At 44.6% G+C, this 24,598-nt stretch overlaps 2 protein-coding genes across 2 annotated transcripts; both read left to right on the top strand.

The window, feature by feature from the left end:
- The first annotated feature begins 12,068 nt into the window (after positions 1 to 12,068).
- LOC100664538 (olfactory receptor 13J1) lies at positions 12,069 to 13,125 on the top strand. Its single transcript, XM_003407594.3, has one exon. It carries the CDS (start codon positions 12,069 to 12,071, stop codon positions 13,005 to 13,007), a length of 939 nt encoding a protein of 312 aa, XP_003407642.1. The 3' UTR covers positions 13,008 to 13,125.
- Positions 13,126 to 23,455: 10,330 nt separating this feature from the next.
- On the top strand, positions 23,456 to 24,442 carry LOC100664819 (olfactory receptor 13C7-like). Its single transcript, XM_064290848.1, has one exon. It carries the CDS (start codon positions 23,456 to 23,458, stop codon positions 24,440 to 24,442), a length of 987 nt encoding a protein of 328 aa, XP_064146918.1.
- The last annotated feature ends 156 nt before the right edge of the window (positions 24,443 to 24,598 follow it).

Genomic DNA, 24,598 nt, shown 5'->3' on the forward strand with positions numbered 1-24,598 from the left:
TAACCAAGGTCCAAGAAAACTAAAACCCAATGCCATCACGTCAATTCCAACTCACAGCGACCTGGTAGTATTGAGAAAAAGGCCAGTAAGAGAGGACTTGCCCTATAATACGCACTCTAAAGCTACGGTAATTAAAACAGGGTGGTATAAGAACAGGAAGAAATAATAACATTTCTCTAGGATGTAACAGAGAGTCCAGAAAAAGACTCATATATATGGAAAATTAGATAAAGGTGGCGTGTTTAACTCAGAGAGAAAAATAACCTATACAATAAATTTTATTTGGGCAAGTAAGTAAGTTTATCCTACCTCACATAATGACCTATATTATACAACCAAGTACAATTGCAGGCATGAATCCAACTATATCAATAATAACACTAACTGTAAATGGATTAAACAATCCAATCAAAAAGAATGATTGTTAGACTGGATTAAAAAACACGTCCCACAATATGCATATACAGAAGATTCATGACCTTTACACTCAAAGACATAAATATATTGAAACTAAGAAAATGGAAAAAGATATACAAACAATAATCCTAAAAGAGCTAGAGTAATTATGCTAACATCAAACAAAATTGACTTTAAAACAAAAATATGTTACTAGAGTTAAAGAGGCACATTTTATAATGATAAAAGGATCAATCCGTTTGGGGACCATGGTTTCAGGGAACATCTAGGACAATTGGCATAATAAAATCTATTAAAACATTCTGCATCCCACTTTGGAGAGTGGCGTCTGGGGCCATCTAAGATTCATCAGTTGGTCTCAACCCACCTGGAGCAAAGGAGAATGAAGAACACCAAAGATACAACGTAATTAGGAGCCCAAGACAGAAAGGGCTACGTAAACCAGAGGCTACATCAGCCTGAGACCAGAAGAACTAGATGGTGCCTGGCTATAACGAATGACCGCCCTGACAGGGAACACAACAGAGAACCCCTGAGAGAGCAGGAGAGCAGTGGGATGCAGACCTCAAATTCTTGTAAAAAGACCAGACTTAGTGGTCTGACTGAGACTAGAAGGACCCTGGAGGTCATGGTCCCCAGACCTTCTGATACCCTAAGACAGGAACCATTCCCAAAGCCAACTCTTCAGACAAGGATTATACTGGACTATTGGATAGAAAATGATACTGGTGAGGAGTTAGTCTCTTGGATCAAGTAGACAAACGAGACTATGTGGGCAGCTCCTGTCTGGAGGGGAGATGTGAATGCCGAGGTGGACAGAAGCTGGCAGAATGGACACGGAAATGCAGGGCAGAGAGAAGGAGTATGCCGTCTCATTAGGGGGAGAGCAACGAGGAGTATATAGCAAGGTGTATATAAATTTTTGTATGAGAGACTGACTTTATTTGTAAGCTTTCACTTAAAGCACAATAAAAATTAAAAAAAAAGGATCAAGCCATCAGAAAGTACAATAATTATAAATACATATATGTACCTAATAACAGAGCCCCAAAATATATGAATGACAAAGTAACAGAAATGAAGGAAGAGATGGACCATTGAAAGATAATAGAGACTTCAATACTCACTTTCAATAATGGATAGAACAACTAGTCAAAAAATCAACAAGGAAATTTAAGATTTGAACAACACTGTAAAACAACTAGACCTAACAGACATCTATAGAATATGCCACCTGCCTTAGTTACCTAGTGCTGCTATAACAGAAATACCACAAGTGGGTGGCTTTAACAAACAGAAATTTATTTTTTCACAGTTTAGGTGGCTAGAAGTCTGAATTCAGGGTGCCTGACTTTGAGAAGGCCTTCTCTCTCTGCTGGTTCTGAGGAAAGTCCTTGTCTTTTTTCAGCTCCTATTTCTGTACGTGGCATCTATCTTCCCCCCATGTCTGCTTGCTTGCTTCCTTGCTTAATCTGCTCTTTTATATCTCAAAAGAGATTGACTACACTACACTACACTAATACTGCCTCATTAACATAAAAACGATAATCATCTGCAATGGGATTAAAACCACAGGTATAGGGGTTAGGACTTACAACACATATTTTTGGGGAACACAATTCAACCCATAACACCTCCTTTTATGGATTGAATTTTGTCCCCCAAAAATGTGTGTCAACTTGGCTTGGCCATGATTCCCAGTTTTGTGTGGTTGTCCACCATTTTGTGATCTGATGTGACTATCCTATGTGTTGTAAATCCTAATCTCTATGATGTTAATGAGGTAGAACACAACCTACAGGATTAGGTTGTATCTTGAGTCAATCTCTTTTGAGATATAAAAGACAGAATCAGGCAGAGAGGAGAGAGGCCTCATACCACCAAGAGAAGTGCCAGGAGTGGAACGCATCCTTTGGACCTGGGGTCCTGTGCTGAGAAGCTTCTAGATCAGTATAAGATTGATTATGAGGACCTTCCCCAAGATCCAACAGAGAAAAAAAGGCTTCCCCTAGAACTGGTGCTCTAACTTTGGACTTCTAGCCTCCTAAACTGTGAGAGAATAAATTTCTCTTTTTTAAACCCATCCATATTTCTGTTATAACAGCACTACATAACTAAGACACCTCCTGACAAAAGCTAATTGCACATTCTTCTCAAATGCACATGGAACATTCTCCAGGATAAACTATATGCTAGTGGCATAGTGGTTAAGTGCTATGGCTGCTAATCAAGAGGTCAGCGGTTCAAATCCACCAGGCATTCCTTGGAAACTCCATGGGGGCAGTTCTACCCTGTCCTGTAGGGTTGCTATGAGCCGGAATCAACCTGATGGCAATGGGTTATTCTTTACGAGGCCATTAAAAAAAACTCTACAAATTTGAAAGGATTTCTCTTTTCTGTGTTCTCTGACCACGATGAAAGAATTAGAAATCAACAAAAAAAGAATTTTGAAAATTCACAAATATATGGAAATAAAACAACACAACCTAAATACCAAATGAGTGAAGTAAGACATCATAAGAGAAATTAGAAAATAATTTAATATGAATTAAGATGAAGATACAACCAAAACTTAATGGAATGCAGCTAAGGCAGTGCCTACAGGGAAATTTATAGCTGTACATATCTACATTAAAAAGATCTCAAATCAATAACTTAATTTTTGACCTTAATACACTTGGAAAAAAAGAGCAAACTAAACCAAAACAAGCAGAAGGAAGAAAATATTTAAGATTAGGGCAGAAAATGAAACAGACAAAAGAAAACAATGGAAAAACCAATGAAATGAAAAGTTGATTGTTTGAGAACATCAACAAAATTGGGAAATCTTTAGCTAGGTTGACCAAAAAACAAAAGAGAGAATACTCAAATCACTAAAATCAGGAATAAAAGAAGGGACATAACTACTGGCTTACAAAAATAAAAAGGATTATAATGAAAAATTATGAACAACTATATACCAAAAATTAGATAGCTTAGATGAAATGGACAAATTCCTAAAAAGACACAAAGTACTGAAACTGACTCTAGAAGAAACATTAAATCTGAATAACCCATTGCCATCAACTGGATTCCAATTCATACCGATGCTATAGGACATAGTAGAACTGCCCCATAAGTCTTCCAAGGATTGGCTGATGGATTCGAACTGCTGATCTTTTGGTTAGCAGCTGAGCTCTTAACCACTGCATCACCAGGGCTCCAGTATATCTGAATAGATCTATTTTTTTAAAAAAGTAAAGAGTCTGAATTGAAAAATAAAGCAAAAAGGAGGAAGGGAAGAAGAGGGGAAGAAAGGAGAGAGAAAAGAAGGCAGGCAGGCATCCAGATCAGAGAGAAAAAAAACTAAACCTATATTCACAGATTAATGATATTATATATAGAAAATACTAAGGAATAATAAAAGAGTGTGGCAAGGTTTCAGGATACAAGATCAATATACAAAAAAATCAATGTTATTTCTATATACTTGCAATGAAAAATCCATAAACAAGGTTAAGAAAATGATATCATTTACAATAGCAACAACAACAAAAAATACTTAGGAGTAAATTTAACTCCAAAGCTCAAAATTCATACTCTGAAATTATAAAACATTGTTAAAAGAAATTAAAGACCTAAATAAATAAAAAGTCATGCCATCCTCATGGATCAGTAAGTAGACTTAATGTGGTTAAACTGACAATGCTTTCCAAAGTGATCTACTGATTCGATATAATCCTTGTCAGAATTCAAGCTGGTGGCTCTGAATAGCCAAAACAATTTTGAAAAAGAAGAACAAAATTGGAGGATTCACACATCTCAATTTCAAAACTTACTGCAAAGCTACCACAATCAAGACAGCATGAGGACTAAGGTGTTTCACTCAGGCCATAGTATTTTCAATCGCATCTTTTGAAGAAGCATGTGAAAGCTGGACAGTGAATAAGAAAGACCAAAAAAAAATTGATGCATTTGAACTATGGTGTTGGCGAAGAATATCGAATATACCATAGACTACCAGAAGAATGAACAAGTCTCTCTTGGAGGAAGCACTGCTGAAGTGCTCCTTGGAAGCAGAGATGTCGAGCCTTCGTCTTACATACTATGGACATGTTATCAGGAGAGACCAGTCTCTGGAAAAGGACATCAAGCTTGGTAAGGTAGAGGGTCATAGCATATAGATAGATCAATTTATTGAGAATCAAGAAATAAATCTTCACATTTACAGTCAATCAACTTTGAATAAGGGTGTCCAGACAATTCCATGGAGAAAGAATAGTCTTTTCAACAAATAGTGCTGGGACGAGTGGATATCCACATATAAAAAAGTGAAGTTGGAACCCTATTTTACACTATATACAAAAGAATTAACTCAAAATGCATCAAAGACCTAAATTTAATTAAGAATTACGACTACAAAAGTCTTAGAAGAAAACATGGGTGTAAAGCTTTGTGACCTTAGATTAGGAATGGTTTCTTAGCTATGACACAAAAAATTAAGCAACAAATGAAAAAATATATAAATTGAACATCATCAAGATTAAAAACTTTTGTGATTCCAAGAACACCACTGAGAAAGTGAAAAGACAACCCACATAATGGGAGAAAATTTTTGCAAATTATATATCTGATAAGAGACTTGTATATAAAATATAGAAAGAACTCTAACAACTTAGTTATCTAGTGCTGCTCTAACAGAAATACCACAAATGAGTTGCTTTAACAGAAATTTATTTTCTCACAGTTTAGGAAGCCAGAAGTTTGAATTCAGGGTGGCAGCTATAGGGAAAAGCTTTCTCTCTATGTCAGCTCTCAAGGAAGGTCCAAGTCTCTTTGAGTTGCAGCTCCTAGGCAATCTTCATGTGGCTTAGCACCTTTCTTCCCCCATCTCTGCTTACTCACTTGCTTGTTTAATCTCTCTTATATCTCAAAAGACATTGACTCATGATACACTTTACATTAATCCTGCCTCACTAACATAACAAAACAGCCCATTCACAAATGGGATTATTACCACAGGCATAGAAGTTAGGGTTTACAACATGCATTTTTGCAGGACATAATTCAATCTGTAATACAATCCAATAAAAAAAGACAAAGAACCCAATTAAAAATAGGCTAAGAATCTGATTAGACGTTTCTCCAAAAAAGATAAAGAAATAGTCAAAGCACATGAAAAGATGCTTAACATCATTAACCATCAGGTAAATATAAGTCAAAACTACAATGAGGAACCATATATCCGACAAGAACCTAATAACCAAAATATATGAAACTTCAACAACTTAACAACAAAAAGACAAATAATCCAATCACAAAATGGACAAAGACTTGAATGGACATTTTACCAAAGAAGACATTCAAATGGCCACCAGACACATGAAAAAATGCTCAGCGTCATTAGTCATCAGAGATGCAAATCAAAACTACAGTGAAATACCATTTCACTCCCACTAGGATGGCTAAGATAAAAACAGGAAATAACAAATGTTGGCGAAGACGTGGGAAAATTGGAACCCTTTTCCATTGCTGAAGGGAATGCAAAATGGTACAGCCATTGTGGAAAACAGTGTGGTGGTTCTTCAAAAAACTAAAAGTAGAGCTACCATGTGACCTAGCAATTCTATACCCAAAAGACTTGAAAGTAGAGACTCAAAAAGAGATTCATACACTAATAATGTTCATTGCAGCACTATTCACAATAGTCAAAAGGTGGAAACGACGTAAATGCCCATCAATAGAAGAATGGATAAACAAAATGTGGCACATACATACAATGGAATACTACTCAGCCAGCAGGAGAAATGAAGTCTTCATATGTGCTACGGTACGGATGGAGCTTGAAGATATCATGCTGAGTGAAATAAGTCAATCACAAAAGGACAATTACTGTATGATCTCGCTTATATAAAAAGACAAGAAAAGGGAGATGTATTTAGATAAAGACTAAAGTGGGGGTGGGGGAGAGAAGGGTTAACAGTGATGGGAAAATTGCACTGATTAAAGATAGCGCTTTACAGCCAGTTATTGTAATTGCTCCCAATAAGTTGTAAACCTGCAAAAAGCTGAATTGGAAAAAGTGTGATAGACATATTTATAGCAATGACAAAAAAAAAAAAGAGTAGCTGCTGAGGATGTTTATGTACAACCAAACACCTAATAGGATTTGGTTTCTTGATTTGGTGGTTTGGGTTACGGTTTCATGGCACGTAAAGCTAATTGACCTAATAAGGTGTTTAGTGCTCCTGTTCTACCTCCTAGTTTGTTGCATGGTGCCTGGGGTCTTAAAAGCTTGAAGCAGCCATCCAAGGCACAACAATTGTTCTCTATTCACCTGGAGCAACAGAGGAAGGAGATTCAGGAATAGGAGGAGGATATATCATGTGTGGCTAATTGCCTCCATGAACAACTGCCTTCTTTGCCGTGAGACCAGAAGAACTGGATGGTAACCGGCTACCATTACGGAACGTTATGATCAAAGATTCCATAGAAAAATCCTGATCAAAAGGGAGAAAATGCAGAACAGAATTTCAAAGTCTCATGGACTCTAGACTTTCTGGAGCCATGGAGGGTGGGTGAACCCATGAAACTATTGCCCTGAAATAATCTTTAAGCCTTAAACCAAAAATATTCCCCTGAAGTCTACTTAAAACTGAACAACAGTTTAGCTTAACTAGTGAAAAGCGTCTCCCTTAAACATTATGCTGTTTTAAGAACTATCTATATAGGATCAAAGTGACAATAGCAACTCAAAACATTTAATGGGAACCTTGGGGGACAGTGAGTTTATGTTAATGAGGGAGGGACAACTCAGAAAGGAACTGTGAGAATAGTACAACTCAAAGAATGTGGTCAGTGACACTGAATTGTACCTGTAGAACCTGTTGAATTGGTGTATGTTTTACTGTGTATATTCTCAACACCACCACCAAAAAAAAAAAATTTTTTTTTAATTAAAAAAAAAAACAGACAATAAGGTACTGCTTTACATTCACTAAACCAAAAAAAGTGAAAAAGAAAAAACCAAACCAGTTACCATCGAACTGGTTCCAACTTATGGTAACCCCATGTGTTGCAGACTAGAAATGTGCTCCATAGGCTTGTCCAGGCTGTGGCCATTCAGGAGCAGATCACCGGCCCTTTCTTGAGAGGCGCCTCTGGGTGAATTCGAACCACCAAACATTTCAGTGAGTAGCTGAGCACTTCACAGTTTGAATCACACAGAGACTCAATTTTTTTTTAAATCGTTAGATACAAATATAACAACGACAATGTTGTTGTTAGCTGCCATCAAGTTACCCCCTGATTCATGGTCACACATGCACAACGGAACACAACATTGCGCAGTCCTACACCAGCTTTAAAATAAAGTGAACCTATTTGACCTTCAGCCTGCACTTATAGATTCTGGCAACTGGAAAGAACCTTGAGGAGGAATTATCAAGATGGACTTTTTGAGCACAGGGCAGAGAGACCAGGTAGAGATGCTGGTTTCCTGAGCAGAGCTGCTTCCCAATGACTGAGAGACAGCTGACTCAGAGTGGGCATCCGGTGTCACACAGCAAAGCATTGGCCATGCTTCAGTCTCACTAAGTGATACTGAGTTACCTCCTTCGCTCCTAGGCCAGTGTTTCTGTCTGTACAAGGAGCATTAGTCATGATGGCCTCAAGGACTTCCCTGCTCTGATGTTCTACAATCCTGTTTGTCTCCTTTCATGCAGCTCCTTCCTCTCTTCAGATTTGTCACTTTCTTCAGATTCCTGTTAGAGTTGAACCAACTTCTAACTCCCCATCTGGAAAGCAACACTGCCTATCATTTTTTCACTCCCTCATTCATTTATGTTTAAATTTACTCATTGAAAGTTGTTTATGCACTCATTTAATTGTTCATCATTTATTCACTCCATAAACGTTCCTGGGCCAGCACTGGCTGGGGACTGGCCTGTGAGGGTGCAGCCCTGGCCCTGAGCCACTTTCTCCAACTTTTCTGCATCAATTAAAATTTCTACACAAACTATGTAATTGGGTCTTTGGGACATCATCCCTGAAGCACCCCAAACTTTCTAAGCTGGGCACATCTCCTCTTCTCCCTCTAAATTGCCTCAGGGATTGGAAAGTCCCTTGGTGCACAGGGAGCTTTGAAAGGCATCTCCTCCATCTGGACACCTACTCCCCAGGAGGCTGCCAGCCATGATGGAGCGGGGGGCTGCCCAGCTCAGGGGGTCCTGGCTGTCCACGGCAAACTATTTGTTGTTCTGTCCAGCTTGAACCTACCAGGATTTCCAGATTTGACCAAATCTGAAACACTTCAGAGCGAATTCTAAGCACTTTGTATAACTCTACCACATTCTAACAGTTCCACTGAGTTCTAGCAAATTCTACTGAACACTTTATGAATTCTAGGAAGGTCTAGGCACATTTACACAGTTTGGAAAGTTGGGTCAGCAGAAACCCAATGTCCTGCCTGCTGAGATTCCCTATGTAGAAGAGGCTTTTATGCCTGCTTTCCCAAAAAAGCTCCAGCTAAAGAAGAAAGTTCCTGGTTTCAAATCTTCTGATTGAAACACCCTCCACAGAGCCAGGGGCATGGATTCAGAAGAGCCTAAAGGTGAGCGAGAAGTGGGGCGTGGAGGCAGAGGAAGGAGCCTGGGCTGGGAGTCCGGAGGCCTGGGAATTACTGGGGCTTGGGCTTCCCTCTCTGACTCACTGTGAGATGCTGGGCAAGCCCTTCCTCTCTCTGGGCCTCAGTTTCCCCATATATAACAAGGAGTAGACTAGCTGATCTTTAAGACACCGCCTGGCTCTGCTAGGGTACCATCTCGGCTGAGAAGAGCCTGTTTGGCAGCCAGGTGCTTGCTTCCAGTTTGCCTTAGGCCCAGAAGCCAAAGCCAGACAGAAGGAGAAGATGGCCATGGCCAGGCCAGGGACTCAACTTGTCCTTCAGAGCCTGGGAGAGGAGCAGAAGGAAGGCGGCATTCTTTCGGACTGGCAGGGCTAGGGCGTGGGCAGAGAGCAAGAAGAGACATGAGCATCATCCTAGTGGTACAAATACAGCATCACAGGAGAGAGGGCTCAGGGAGGCCTGAGAGGATACAGGAAGATACCTCCGTGGGGATACCTCCCCAGGAAGGTGGCATTTGAGCTTGTTTTTAGGTAGGTCCTGGCCAGGGGAGAGGTAAAGACAGAAAGAATATCTGGGCTCTGCAGACAAAAGGTCCTGGCTCTGCTTTGGGGACCAGCCTTCCACAGCATCCTGCCATATCCCCCCACCCCAGACCCTAACCCCAGGCGAAGGCGGGAAGGCAGAGCAGGCACTCAGGCTGGGAAGCAAAGCTGGTCCGGTGACCTTGTCCCTGCCCTCTGCTCATAGGCTCCCTCATCCTCCTGTTCATCCTGAGTGGTTTGCCTCCTGCCCTCAGGGCTGCTCCTTCTCTAGTGATACCTCTTAAGTCCCTGGCTGGCCATGGTCTCTGTGTATTGTCACCCATGTAGAAGGACTCTTGCCTGGTCACAGGTCCGAGGGTCTGCACTAGTGGTTATCGGCCAGACGTGTGTGTGAAAGAGAGAGGGAGAGTGAAGTGCCTGGTCCCTATGGACTCAAGTTAATGACCATACATGTACACCCATGAGCCTTATATGTAGCATATATACTCACAGGCATGTACACATGTATCTGTGTGTCAAGGAGGTGTTTGCGCACACATACAGTGGGTCCACATGTCTGTGACCCTAAGTGGGTGTATATACATTCCAACAAGTAGCCAATGGCTGCAAATGTTGTCTAGTGACTTTAGGAAATAAATTATAGTACGTGGGGCTGTGCAAAGAGGAGGTTGTGACTGACACAGCCACTGGGGCTGTAGGGAAAACACGATGCTGTCTCTGTGTCTGTCCCTGCTGATGCTGTGTGACACGGAGGTGCCTGTCCAGGAACCCAGCCTCAGAGTTTCACAACTAAGTCTTGGAGGGAGCTGGCAGCTAACACACCCCAACCCCACGGTGACTCTGGGCTCTGTAAGGCTGAGGCAAAACTGTGTATGAAGGCCCCAGGGCTAGCTCAGAGCCCTCCTTGCTGCAGAAGTTGTCCTTAATTCTCTGTAGAAGAACCTCAGTGCAAAGTGCAGAGTGCTGTGTGCCAGGAAGGAGTGGCTAAAGGGGCCTGTCAGCCTAAAAGGGGGTAGAGGCCCAGTGAGATCCAGGGAGACTCCATATCAGGAACGATTGTAACTGTCTGCATGGCCAACAGCAAAAAAAGAAGAAAGTCTAAGGGAATAATGAGTCTCTTGTCACTAGAGGCATGCAAGCAGAAGCAGGACGAGGCTAGGCATGGAAGAGTAGAGGGAGATCTTCATGAGATGCGTTCAAATCAGTAACCTGTGGGCACACCTGTCTTCATGTGCTCCCCTAATGCCTAGCACAGTGCAATAACTTCTTGATTCTGAAATAAATGAAGAACAAAGGAAGGAAATGTTTTCATGCCAATGACACACTCAGCCCAGGCCCGGAATCTGGCAATGTTCCCCACTGGCTTATCTGGCACCAGGCAGGTACCCCAAAACACTAAGAAGAGGTCGGATCGTGCTCCTTAGCTCGTAAGAGGACTGCGGGAAGGACATGGGAGAAAGAGGCCGTCTAGTTTAGGTAATGTTTGGGGATGGATTCTAGAATCAGCTGGCCAAGGACCCACTGTGTGAACTCAGTTTCTTCACCTGCACAGTGGGAGACTTAACAACTTGACCTCTCAGGATGCTTTCCATGCTGATGCCCAGAGGAAACAGGGGGACTGACAGAGGATGGAGACAAATTTTGAAGGCTCAATGCACACACAGTGACTGAGGGAGCAGGCCCTGGAGGAGCACAGGTGACGCGCCAACTGATGGGTTTGGAGGCCAGCAGCCTCCGACTGGAGACATGATGTATGCTTTGTGTGTGGAGACCAGAGCAGTCCTGAAGAGACAAGTCCAATTTCTGCAGGCTGAGGGACAAAGAAGGGTATTCCTGACAGTGGGAACAGTGTAAGCAATGGCTCAGAGGCTTCCTTAAAGCCAGGAAGACCCTCAGCCTCCCAGGTAACTCCAGGTATGACACTAGACTAGAAGTATCAGTTTCACCCAGATCTACTGAGTCAGAAACTCTGGGGTAGAGCCCAACAATTTGTGTTTTAATGAACTCTCCAGGTGATTCTGGAGCAGCTCAAGTGTGAGGACTTCCGTTCCAACCCATTATTTCCCGGAGTGTGTTCTTAGACCATTGATGGGCAGAATAATGGTGTTCTGTGTAGGAGAATCCATGATCAAACAGATTTGGAGAGCACAACGTACTCTACGTTGCTTTTAGAGAGTCACAGGTATAGTAAAGGCTCTGGGAAGTCCTGCAGTTTAGAGCTTGATTTACTTTTGATCAATCCAGTGTTTCCTCAAATTCATTTTTCAGATTACCTACTAACATTTCACATTAACACCCTCTTAGGAAAATGCTGATTTAAATCAATCCTCTTTATTTTTCAAGTGGATAAATGGAGGCCTAGGGAGGACAGGGAGATAGGCTAAAGTCACAGAGTTGGAAAAGAACCTAGCAGTCTGCTCCTCCCAGAAGAGCCTCTGTGAGCTTCACATGACTCTGCATCCTCTTTCCCTCCTTCACAACTGTGCCTCTTCAAACCCTGCAGCATGGAGGCGCTCAATAGGACAGGGGTCTCTGAGTTCTTTCTGAAAGGATTTTCTGCCTACCCGGCCCTGGAGCACCTGCTCTTCCCGCTGTGCTCAGCCATGTACCTAGTGACCCTGCTGGGGAACACAGCCATCGTGGCAGTGAGCGTGCTGAACGTCCGCCTGCACACGCCCATGTACTTCTTCCTGGGCAACCTCTCCATCCTGGACATCTGCTACACATCCTCATTTGCACCCCTGATGCTGGTCCACTTCCTCTTGGCCCAGAAGACCATCTCTTTCACTGGCTGTGCAGTCCAGATGTGTCTGAGCTTGTCCACGGGCTCCACAGAGTGTCTGCTGCTTGCCGTCATGGCCTACGATCGCTACCTAGCCATTTGCCGGCCACTCCAGTACCCCGTGCTCATGAGCCGCCAGCTTTGCCTGTTGCTGGTGGGAGCCTCCTGGGCCTTCTCCCTCCTCAAGTCAGTGACTGAGACAGTCATTGCCATGAGGCTGCCCTTTTGTGGTCACCGCGTGGTCAGCCACTTCACCTGTGAGATCCTGGCAGTTCTGAAGCTGGCATGTGGTGACACGTCGGTCAGTGAGGGCTTCTTGCTGGCCGGCAGCATTTTGCTGCTACCCCTACCCCTGGCACTCATCTGCCTCTCCTATGCTCTTATCCTGGTCACCATTCTGAGAGTGCCCTCAGCTGCCGGGTGCCACAAAGCTTTTTCCACCTGCTCAGCGCATCTGGCTGTGGTGGTGCTCTTCTATGGTGCTATCATCTGCATGTACATGAAGCCCAAGAGCAAGGAGGCCCACATCTCTGACGAGGTCTTCACAGTCCTCTACGCTGTGGTCACGCCCATGCTGAACCCTGTCATCTACAGCCTGAGGAACAAGGAGGTAAAGGAGGCTGCAAGGAAGCTGTGGGGCAGGATTTGGACCTCCAGGTGAGACAGGGCCGGACTCAGCATCAGCAGGGGTCTCGGGTTAGCAGATGAGGCTATCATCTGCCTTTAGTGGCTCTGGGATGGGGAGCAAGGCCATGAGTCTAATGCTTTTATCCCAGAAAGTCCCCAGAAGGTGACACCAAGTCTTACTGATCCTGCCACAGAAATAGCTTATCAATGGGCCCTCTGCTCCTTCCCCTGACACTGCCCTAGGCCAGCTGTCAGCATCAATCACTGGACCTTCAGACCAGCCTCATGGTTGGCCTCAAGACTTCCAATCTATCCTCCAGAGAGGTTTTCTTTAAAAGCACACATTATCAAATCACCCTCCTAATGGAGCTGTAAGTGGCTCCGACTCTTTAGGATAAAGTATAAGCTCTTTGATGGGGCACTTGAGGCCCCACAAGCTTTCCCTGCCTAACAAACGTCCCAGCCTTCTGCCCCAGTCTCCCTCCTCACACAACACCCACCAGTCAAATGTATGCCCTGTACCACCCACCTCTGTGCCTTTCTTGGGCTCTTCCCACAAGGCAACCCCCTCCCAGCACACAACCACACAGATAAAAATACTGTCTGACCTTTAATGCTCAACTCAAACACCACCTCCACCAGGAAGCCTCCCCAGTTTGCTCCTCTCACTGTGCTCCTCTTGCTTTATTTTCAGTGTTATTCCAGGAGCAGAGAGTGTCACTTTCCACTCTGTCCCAAGCTCCATCCCTGCCCAAACCCAGGCCCTGCACATGTTTCTTCAATAAACAACATGTTAATGTAGGGGTAATAATGGCAGAGGCTAGAGTCCTTCCCAAGCCTGAGGAGAACTAGGATGGAGTTTCCAGATAACAGGCACAGCCCGGCCCCTTTGGAGTGATGAGGCCAGAGCCCATGATTCCCAGATCTGTCCAGCCCTGGGACACCAATCATCCAGAGCATCTAGAGCCTGACTCACCTTCATGCCCCCATTGTGGCACCAGCTTCCAGTGCCCCTATCTGGCACCCAGGCCTCACCTAGCTTTGGTGAGGCTTGCAGTATCCTTAGTCATCCCACCCCCTGGGGTCCTGCCATACCTACCCCTTCTTAGTACTCAGCCTCTTTCCAGTTTCCTTTCTGAGATCTCACTGAACACATAGTGGAAATGAACCCTGGTGGCCACATTCATGGAGCACTTCCGTTCTTTGCACCCTTCCGGCCTCAGTGGCACCGTCTGTATGATGGGAGAGCTGGGCTTGGCCTCCCAGCCACAGTCCAGCTCCCCTGATCCCTGGTTGCCTGGGTCCTCAGTTCCCCTCCCAGACCCTCTTTCTGCTTTCTCTACTGGTCAGAAACAGGCCCAGCATAGGTACACCAAGGGCACAGAGGAGCACAGCCCACTCTCAGCAGTTCCCAACTGAGGGGAGAGAGATACACAAACCTCTTCAATTCAGCCAGAATGATGGCTGTCAGCTGGCCGTGACCTTCTGTTGGTACCTGAATGCCATCGCAGGATTTGGACTTGATTATGTGGACACTGGGACATACATTCAGATATGCTTTTTAGAAAGTTCATTCATTAAATACCATTCTTCATCCATAATTTTGGTGGAGAGCTTTTTTTAATATAACCCCATTTGTCAGTTAAGGTACAGTGAAATAGGTGATGTCATACACTGCTGCTGGAGATGGGAATAAATTAATATGAACTTCCTGGAAGGGAAGTTGGGAATATGAATCAAGGGCCTTAAAAATGTCCAGCTCCACAAAAGAGAATGAAGGAGGCCAAAGACTCAAAGAAGAAACTAGTCCACAGGACTAATAGGCCACACAAAACATGGCCTTTTCTAGCCCAAGACCAGAAGAACTAGATGGTGCCTGGCTACCACTACTGACAATACAGACCAGGGACACAATAGAAGGTCTCGGGTAGAATGGGAGAAAACTGTAGAACAAAATTCAAATTCCTAAAAAAGACCAGACTTACTGGACTGATAGAGACTGGAGGAACCCCAGAGAATATTGCCCTAAGATGCCCTTTTAACCTGAAACTGAAGCCACTCTTGGAGATCACCTTTCAGCCAAATAATAAATTGGCTTATAAAATAAACAGTATCACCTGTGAGGAATGTACTCCTTTAAACAACCAACTGTAAGAGACCAAACGGTCAACATCTACCCAGAAGCAAAGATGAGAAGGCAAGGAGGGGCAAGGAAACTAGAAGAATGCAAACAGAACAAACAGAATGGAAACAATAAGAATACGGACACATTGAAAAAATTGTAACCAATATCACAGGACAATTTGTATAAAAATTGTCAAATGGGAACCTAATTTGCTGTGTTAACTTTCACCTAAAACACAATCAAATATGTGTTTTTAAAATTTTCCAGCTCCTTTGGCCTAACACTCTATTTCTAGAAATTGAGTATAAGAAAATAATTAGAGATGCAATAAAAGGTATATGTATAAGGATATTAATCTCAACATTTTTCGTGGTTAAAAAAAATTTGTAATAACCAAAATGTCAAACCATAGAGAAATGTTTAAATAAATCCTGGTGGTGTCCAACAATAGAACTGAGGCAGCCATTAGAACTCTTATTTTATGAAGGGTATTTGATGATGCAAAATATTCTCAGTGTAATTAGTAGATGAAAGCAGAACACCAAACTTTGTATTCAGCATGATGCCAATTTTTTTTAAGTATTTTCCTTATGGATATATGAATAAGTATGTATGTAGAAAATTCTAGAAAACTATGACAAAATATTAGCTAACAGTTGTTTCCTCTGGGAATAACCTTGCTGGTTACAGGTAAGTATTGTTTCTTAATTATTATTTTCAATATGGTTCAATTATTTGAAAATGTACATGCTCTGAACTGAAAAAAATTGGTTCATTTTTAACAAACGGCTCCACCCTGACTCCAAGGTGGAGGATGATTTAGCAGGGCTCCAGACTAGGGGGGAAGTGAGGAGGCTGTGCAGTGACCCAGGCAGGTTTTGAGGCCTGAACCAGGTGAGGTGGTCAGGAGAGAGGGTGGAGCCAAGAAACAGTTGGGACATCAGATGGTTACAGAAAATGGTGAGGGAGAGAGAGAGGACTTTGAGTTGATGCTCCGGTTTCTGGCTTATTTGGGTGGAGCCACACACTGAGATACTGAGATGGGGAACATGGGAAAAGCTTGGATAAAGGCCAGAGATAATGAGTCTTAAACGTATTGAGTTCTGGGCATCCTTGGGGCAGCAAGAGGGCACTCTTGCATGAACAGTTAGAAAATAAGTGATAGCAACCTTCCAATTTTTACTTTCTTTATAAAAATTTCCAAAAGACAAATCATTATAATGTGGGAATTTGCAGCTTCTGTTGCTTTATTTAAAGTTAATTTTTAGTCCCTAAACTTTAAAAAAAAAAATGTGTCAACTTGTTATTCTTATTGTAAAGAGAAAAAAGGAGGAAGGGAGGAAGGAAGGGAGGGGAAAGGAGAAGGAAAGAAAGAGGGGAGGGGAGAGGAAGGGAGAGGACTGGAGATGGGGGAGAGAAAGAAAGAATGCTTTCATGAATCTAGGTCCTCAGAGCAATCCTGGAAGGAGACGGAAGGATTTTCTCACCCCATGTCACAGCCCAGGACACCCAGGCCCAGGGAAGAGGAATCGTGGGCCCCCAAGCCTGTGGCATCCTAGGGTGAAACTGAAATGAGACCCAGTTTTCAGATTCTCTGTCCAGCAGCCTCTCCTCTGCCCACCTCACCCCAGCAGGGCTCTCCTGGGGCTGGGCCAGGAACCTGGAGTCTCTGAAGCCCAGGCCCACAGCTGCCAAATCCTGAAACTTCGTGTAGCTGCAGAGTTTGAACTTTAAATTGGGCAGGGACCGTGAGATCCCTGAGAGTAGCGAGCTGTGTCTATGGCAGGGGACCAGGAGATGGTCCTGGGGGCCTCTCTGCCCCGGCCCGGCCGGCCCGGCCCAGCCCAGCCCAGCCCAGCCCAGCCCCGCCCAGTGCACCTGCTGGTGATGAGCTCGGCACTCCCCTCTGCTCTCCCAGTCCTCCTGGTCAGCTCACCAGGCAGCCGTCTGCAGCCACCTGCATCCACTTACGCCACTGGGCCAACAGGGAGGAGGTAAAAAGCAGTCATCTAGAGCGTTATTCTCATGGAATCTTTTTTAAACATTTAAAAACCAGAATGTTTGCTTAGAAGAAGGGACATATGAATAATTATAACAGCTACCAATTAGTGAATACTTACCATGTGCCAAGCTCTGTGCTGAGAGCTTTACAGGCATTATCTCACTGGATCCTCGGAACAACCCCACAAGGAAATACCAACATCTCCACGTTACAGGTAAGGAATCTGAGTGCCAGAAAATTGCTAGCAAGTGGCAGTGCAGGGACCTGGGCCCTGGTCAATCGAACTCCAAAGCCCACACTTAACTACTCTGCTTCTCATCAAGGAAGTGGTGACGCAGGAATCCCAGATTCAGGCATTTCAGGAAAATTTTAACAGCTTTCTTCTTGTTATACGTCCCTTTCTTTTAAAATAATCTGTGAAGCATAAAATAAATAGTAAATGACTAAAACTAGATTTACTAGCCAGCGAAACTGATATTTGATGTTTATCTTGCAAAGCAAGATAGAAGTTGCTAGAAAAACGTGAGGAGATGTTTCAGAGCTTACGGAGTACCATTGTGGTGGTTGTTAGCTGCTACCGAGTTGGCCCCTGACTCATGGGGACCCCTTGCACAACAGAAGGAAATACTGCCTGGTCCTGTGCCATCTCCATGATCAGTTACTGATCAAACCACTGTGATCTATGGAGTTTTCATTGGCTGATTTTCAGAAGTAAATCACCAGGCCTTTCTTCCTAGTCTGTCTTAGTCCGGGAGCTCCACTGAAATCTATTCAGCATCATAGCAACATGCAGGTCCCCACTGACAGTCAGGCAGTGGCTGACATGAGGTACGTTGGCCAGGAATCAAACCCAGGTCTCCCACATGAAAGGCAAGAATTCTATCACTGAACTACCAATACCTCATACAGAATACCACAGACCACCTAACTGAATGTCTTCATTTCATAGAAGGAGAAACTTGACAAGGTCATACAGCAGAATAGGAACAAAGGCAGGATTCAAACCCGAGTCCCCTCACTCCTAGTACATGGCTCATGTCATGGCATCACCCTACCTCTAAGAGATGTAAAACTGGGAGAGTAAAATTGTTTTCAGAGACACTCAGTGTCCTATCACTCCACGAATCTGATTTTCCAGGACATTTTAGAGTGTGTAACATTGGCAGGTAGATGCTAGAGTAGCTTTCTGAGTACATTGTGAAACTCCATTGTATCCAAATATAGAGGGTATAATGGATTGAATTGTGTCCCCCCAAAATATGTATCAACTTGGTTAGGCCATGTGTGGTTGTCCTCCATTTTGTGATTTTCCTATGTGTTACAAATCATAATCTCTGCCTGTAGTTAAAGATGATTTGGGTGGGATGTAACACCCTTGCTCAGGCCACAGCCCTAATCCAATGTAAAGGGAGTTTGCCTAGGATGTGGCCTGCACCACCTTTTATTTTACAAGAGATGAAAAGAAAGGGAAACAAGCAGAGAGTTGGGGATCTCATACCACCAAGAAAGCAGGACCAGGAGCAAAATGCGTCCTTTGGACCTGGGATCCCTGCACCTAAGAAGGTCCTCAACCAGGGGAAGATTGAGGAGAAGGACCTTCCTCCAGAGCCGACAAAGAGAGAAAGCCTTCCCCTGGAGCCGGCACCCTGAATTTGGACTTCTAGCCTACTAGACTGTGAGAAAATAAACCTTTCTTTGTCAAAGCCATCCAAGTGTAGTACTTCTGTTATAGCAGCACTAGATGACTAAGACAGAGGGCGTTAGTGCTGACATGTTGTTGTTGTTGTTAGGTGCCATCAAATCAGTTCCGACTCATAGCGACCCTACGCACAACAGAACGAAACACTGCCCGGTCCTGAGCCATCCTTACAATCGTTATGCTTGAGCTCATTGTTGTAGCCACTGTGTCACTGTGCTGACATAAGCCATGCTATTTTCAATCGCCTCATATGCATACAAAAGCTGAGCAATGAATAAGAAGACTGAAGAAGAATTGATGCCTTTGAATTATGGTGTTGACAAAGAATACTGAATATACTATAGATTGCTAGAAGAACAAACAAGTCTGTCATGGAAGAAGTATAGCCAGAATGCTGCTTAGATACCAGGATGGCAAGACTTTGTCTCATGTACTTTGGACATGTTATCAGGAAGGATATCATGCTTGGTAATGTAGAGGGCCGGCAAAAGAGAGGAAGACCCTCAATGAGCTAGGTCAATACAATGGCTGCAACAATGGGCTCAAACATAACAACGGTTGTGAGGATGGTGCAGGACCAAGCAATATTTCATTCTTTTTTACATAGGGTAGCTATGAGTCGAAACTACCTCTACAGCATCTAACAACAAGTGCTGCTCAGCAATAGTTCTGGTTCTCCTCCATCTGGGCATGAGGTAGGATTACACACGGCCATGGGTTGTGGGCAGATGTGACATGTGTCACTTCCGGGTCAAAGCATTTAGTTACTGATACAAGATGCTCCAGTGTGCCTTCCCCCACCATAAAGATTGGCGACGTTCCAGACTGTGAAGCCTCAATTTTCCAAGGACCCTGAGGAAGATGACATGGAGCAGAGCCCCAGAAAACACAGAGTGGACGTGAAGCATGTCATTTTAAGACTTTGAGATTATGGAACTGTGTGTTGCTGCAGCAGGACCTCACTCATCCTGACTGACCCCGAGGGAATAGCAGCTCCTCTCTCATGTCCCAACCTGTGCCCATGTTGGCAGAGTCGAAGCTGCTGGTAACCTGACAGCATGATATTTTCCAGACACAGACTGCTTTTGCTGGGGCCAGAAGCCTGTGGCCTTGTGAGCTGGTTCTAATTTCCATGAATGTGATGTGATTAGTCTCCTGATTTGTGAAGAAACCCCACTGCAGTGCTATAAATCGCTTTTGTATGACTTTTCTAGCCATGGTCTCGTAACTTCCACCCAAGTGATTGGGCAGGACTGTGTGATAGGGTAATTGTGGCCCACCAAGGGGACTGGTTAGTTTTGTCATCACCCTGGACTTGAAATGAGCCACTCCAGCGGTGGAAAAGAGAGAATCCCACCACCAACAACGAAGAAGAGACAGAGCGTCCTTTGGGCCTGGGATTCCTATGCTGAGAAGCTCTTGGAAGCAAGAGACGAAGAGAGAGAGCAGGCTGTAACCCTGAAGACAGTGAGAAGTGGTAGCAGGAGAGACCCAAAGCAGGGACCCAACAGCAGAGACTCAGAAGCAGGGACCTGGCAGCAGGAGTCGGGTCAGTGGGCTTCCCAGCCCAAGGAGCAAGAAGGCTGAGTATCTTTGGGCAGAGGCCCACGGCCAGGGAGAGGTGCGCCTGAGAGCACAGCTGAAAAGAGGCTCTCCTGATAGAGCTGTATCCTAGTGTCCCTGATCTTGAATTGTAACCTGTTACTTCCCTAATAAAACCCATAATCGTGAGTATTGTCTGTGAGCTCTGTGTGTCCACTGCAATGAATTATCTAACCCAGTAGAGAAGTAGAGAGTGCTATGGGAGGAATGGTTGGTGTCAGAATTAGCAAAGATAGGGGAAAGAGAAGGCATGCCTGACTTCCCTTCATAAGAATCAGCCTTGGGCTGTGGGTCTTGATTCTCCTTCCTCCTTGTGAAGTTACAGGAGGTCAGACACTGCCCTATGCCATTTTTACACCCACTCTCCTGATTTAGCTCTTCAGAAAGAGCAGCTGTTACTAGAGCATCTTGGTACCTACCTCCCCCCACCCTCCCCTGACTCCCACCCAGGCTCTTCTCTAGCAATCAAAATGGCTGCCATCTTTCTTTTGGTGTGTGTGTTGAGGGGGTTGGGGGGAATGTGATCTCCAGGTAAGACATCTGGGATCAGGGTTTTTGCCAGAACAACTGCACTGGATCTTAATAAACTGTCAGTAAAACTCAAATGGCAACCACTGACCCCTCCCAGGTTCGGGGCACAGGAGGGTGACAGTGATGAAGTCCTTTGCCTTCAATAGCTCACAGTCTAGTCAGAGAGAGGTACATAATAAACTAACTACAGTACAAGGCTGAATGAAATTAATCTATGTTAAATAGCTGTTATCAGCGTAGTAAGGTCTAGGGAGGAGTCTGAGAAGGCTACACAGGAAAGATGGTGTGTGAGCTGAGCCTGGAAGGACAAGTGGAAGAGAAGGGCCATTCCAGCCTGAAGAGACAGCATGAGAAGAGAGACGAGCTAGGAGCATGTGTAGTTTGTCCGTGCGATGGGGATTTGTCTGATGAGGTTGGTGAAGGCTGCAGGAAGGGTGCAGGGAGGGGAAGCAGGACAGCAGGCTAGAGCCTGATCACAAAAGACCTCAAATGCTCCGCCATTCCCACCTGGTCTTTTTGATGGAGACAACAGTGAGAAAGAGAAATGCATAGTCAGGTGGTTTCCTACCCGTCACCTGCTTGAAAACACCGCAAACTCATGCCCAGCATCAGAAGTTGCGACTAACACAGGTCTTTTTGTAACAACACCCCCAGCAATTACCATTCTTCTTTTAAGATTTCAGGTTTTGTTTTGTCTTTACATCTTAGACTCAAAGTGAATCAGTCCAGGGAGGGACCTCAAAGGTCTCTTACGCCCAGGGAGAAGAAATGTGTCCAAGCTTACCAAGACAGGGAGTGAAAGATTATAAACTCCATGAGGGCAGAAGCTGCATCTGTCTCTGTGTATTCCCAGCACCTGGTCCAGGGCCTAGCATATAGTAGATACTCAGTAACTATTCGTTGAATGATCAATAAATGAGCCATCACACTCATGCAATTCTTTTTTACCAAACCTCAGCAAGAAAAACCCTACCTGTAAAAGTTCATGTGGATAAGATTAGAGGTTAGTTGCTGACCCACATTAACCAACTGCCACTGTCTGTTCCAGCAACTGTTCCTTAATAGTCACCTGATTCAGGGTGGAGGAGAGAAAATCAGCATAGGCTCTGGGGAGAGAGGGTGTCATGAAAGATGCTGAAACTCATGTCTGCGAGGTACGTCCTATCTGAGCTACACTGCAGCCCCATTTTTCAAGGAAGAATTGAGCCCCAGAGAAGCCAAGTAACTTGGTCAGTATCACACAGCTAGTTAGTGCTGAAGTTGAGATGCAAAGCTGGGTTTTTGAATCATGCCTCCGATATTCATGAGTGGCTGATATTGGCAGGACTTGCTGTATGATGAACTGCTAGAAGGGAGAAGACAGAGTCTTACTCTCAAGATGTACAACAAACCAAAGGAATGGGTAAAGAGCTGTGGGAGCACAAGAAGGGGGCAGGTAACTCTGCATGGGGCAGGAGAAGAAAGGAGGGGGGAGCTGGGATCTGAAGAATGAGCAGCAGCACCTCCACTGGGTGGGAGGGACGTGCCTATAGAAGGGAATTGCCTGGGCAAAAATGTAGAACTGGGAAAAGACATGGTTTATTTGGGAAAGGGTGAGCCCTTTGGCCCCTACAGATGGTTGATGCAATTAAACAAGGGGAATGAGAGAAAAAAACTAGTCCTGGAGAAAGACAGATGGTGCTCCAAGACGGTCACAGGACACTGGCCTCCCTATCAATGCAGGAAGGAAGGGAGAGAGGAGGTGGGGGATCATATCCTCTGAATGACAAACGTTCACACTCAGCTCCTATTTCTTCTTCAGACCAGGGACTCCTTTCCTGTCCTAACAAGATTGCTGTGCCCTGGGGACACTTGGGTTCCCTGCTGCAAATGCCTGACACTGGCCATTCTCAAGTAGACAGTGAGACCAGTTCAGAACAGGAGGGAAGCTATCTGGGAGAAAATGGCAGCCTCTTCCCACTCCTCCAGCTATAAAGGTAGTCAATGACCAACAACATTTCTGCCAGGTTAGACTCTGATTTTTCCTTCTTGTATGGTATCGTCATCAACATCATTTACTGCTGTAGTCTCAGCACTTAAAACATATCTAGCACACAGTGGGCAGTCAATAAATATTCAGTGAATGAATTAAATCTGGAACACTACGGGCATAATTCAATCATCTGGAGTCATAACCTAGAAAAGACGCTTCCTTTTAGCAGCCAAGAACTCTTTAGATGCCAAAGGAGCATGTCAAATGGAATCCCACTCTATTGTCTCCTCTGAGCCCACCCTGGGGAGAGCAGCAAGGAGCCTGGGGGACTGTAATGTGCAACATCCTCCCCTAAACTACATCAGTAGAACTGCAGAGCTGAGAGGGCCAGCTTACAGACTTGAAGTCCAACTCTCTCACTACCCAGATGGTGAAACTAAATCTCAGAGAGGGGGGTGACCTCAGGTCACACATACAGGTTCCTCGACTCCTGGGCCAGCCAGAGCTTCTTCCAAAATCTGTGTGGTCCAGTTGGAAAAGGAGGGAGAATGATGGATGGGGCAAACCAGACAGCTATCAGGGAGTATATCCTGCTGGGGTTATCTGAGCACCATAACCTAGAGATGGTCCTGTTTGTCCTTTGCCTGGGCATCTACTGTGTGGATGTGATGGGGAACTCCCTCCTCATAGCGCTGAACATGCTGGACCCTCACCTGCACAACCCCATGTACTTCTTCCTCAGCAACCTCTCCCTCATGGGCATCCTTGGTATATCCTCCTTTGTGCCACTCACGCTGGTCAACTTCCTGGAAGCCCGAAGGACCATCTCCTTCCCTGGCTGTGCCCTACAAATGTACCTGACCCTGGCACTGGGCTCCACAGAGTGCCTGCTCCTTGCCGTGATGGCATATGACCGTTATGTGGCTATCTGCCAGCCACTTAGGTATTCAGAGCTCATGAGTGGGCAGCTTTGCATGTGGATGGCAGTGCTGAGCTGGGGGATAGGCTTCACCAACTCACTGCTGCAGTCCATCCTGGCCTGGCACCTCTCCTTTTGTGGCCACAATGTCATTAACCACTTCTTCTGTGAGATCTTGGCAGTGATAAAACTGGCCTGTGGGGACATCTCCCTAAATGCATTGGCATTAATGGTGGCCACAGCTGTCCTAACGCTGACCCCATTCCTGCTCATGTTTCTCTCCTACATTTTCATCCTTGCTGCCATCCTTAGGGTACCTTCTGCTGCAGGCTGGAGCAAGGCTTTTTCTACCTGCTCTTCTCACCTAATAGTGGTGGTGATTTTCTATGGAACTATCTCCTTCATGTACTTGAAGCCCAAAGCCAAGGACCCTGACTTAGATAAGATTATTACATTGTTCTATGGGGACATGACACCCTCACTGAACCCTACCATCTACAGCCTGAGGAATACAGAGGTGAAAGCCACTGTAATAGCTCTGCTGCGGGAAGATCTGCTGTCCAGGAAAATGTCCCACTTTTGCTGCTGCACTCCATCTTTATCAGTCAGGATAGGTTAGGTTATGCTGTGGTAATGACCTCGACATTTCAGTGGCTTAAAACCATAAGGATTTATTTCTCGCTCGTGCTTCAGGTCCATTAGCGGATAGATGGGCGTTCTGCTCTGCATCATCGCCTTCAGATCCCTCTGGGAGTAAGGATGACAAAGCAGCTAC

This window comes from Loxodonta africana, chromosome 9 (assembly GCF_030014295.1).
Source record: "Loxodonta africana isolate mLoxAfr1 chromosome 9, mLoxAfr1.hap2, whole genome shotgun sequence".
In the NCBI taxonomy this organism is placed as follows: domain Eukaryota; kingdom Metazoa; phylum Chordata; class Mammalia; order Proboscidea; family Elephantidae; genus Loxodonta; species Loxodonta africana.

Excerpts from the sequence above, each read along its gene's own strand:
- LOC100664538 (XM_003407594.3), top strand. The coding sequence starts at position 12,069 with ATGGAGGCGCTCAATAGGACAGGGGTCTCTGAGTTCTTTCTGAAAGGA.
- LOC100664819 (XM_064290848.1), top strand. The coding sequence starts at position 23,456 with ATGGATGGGGCAAACCAGACAGCTATCAGGGAGTATATCCTGCTGGGG.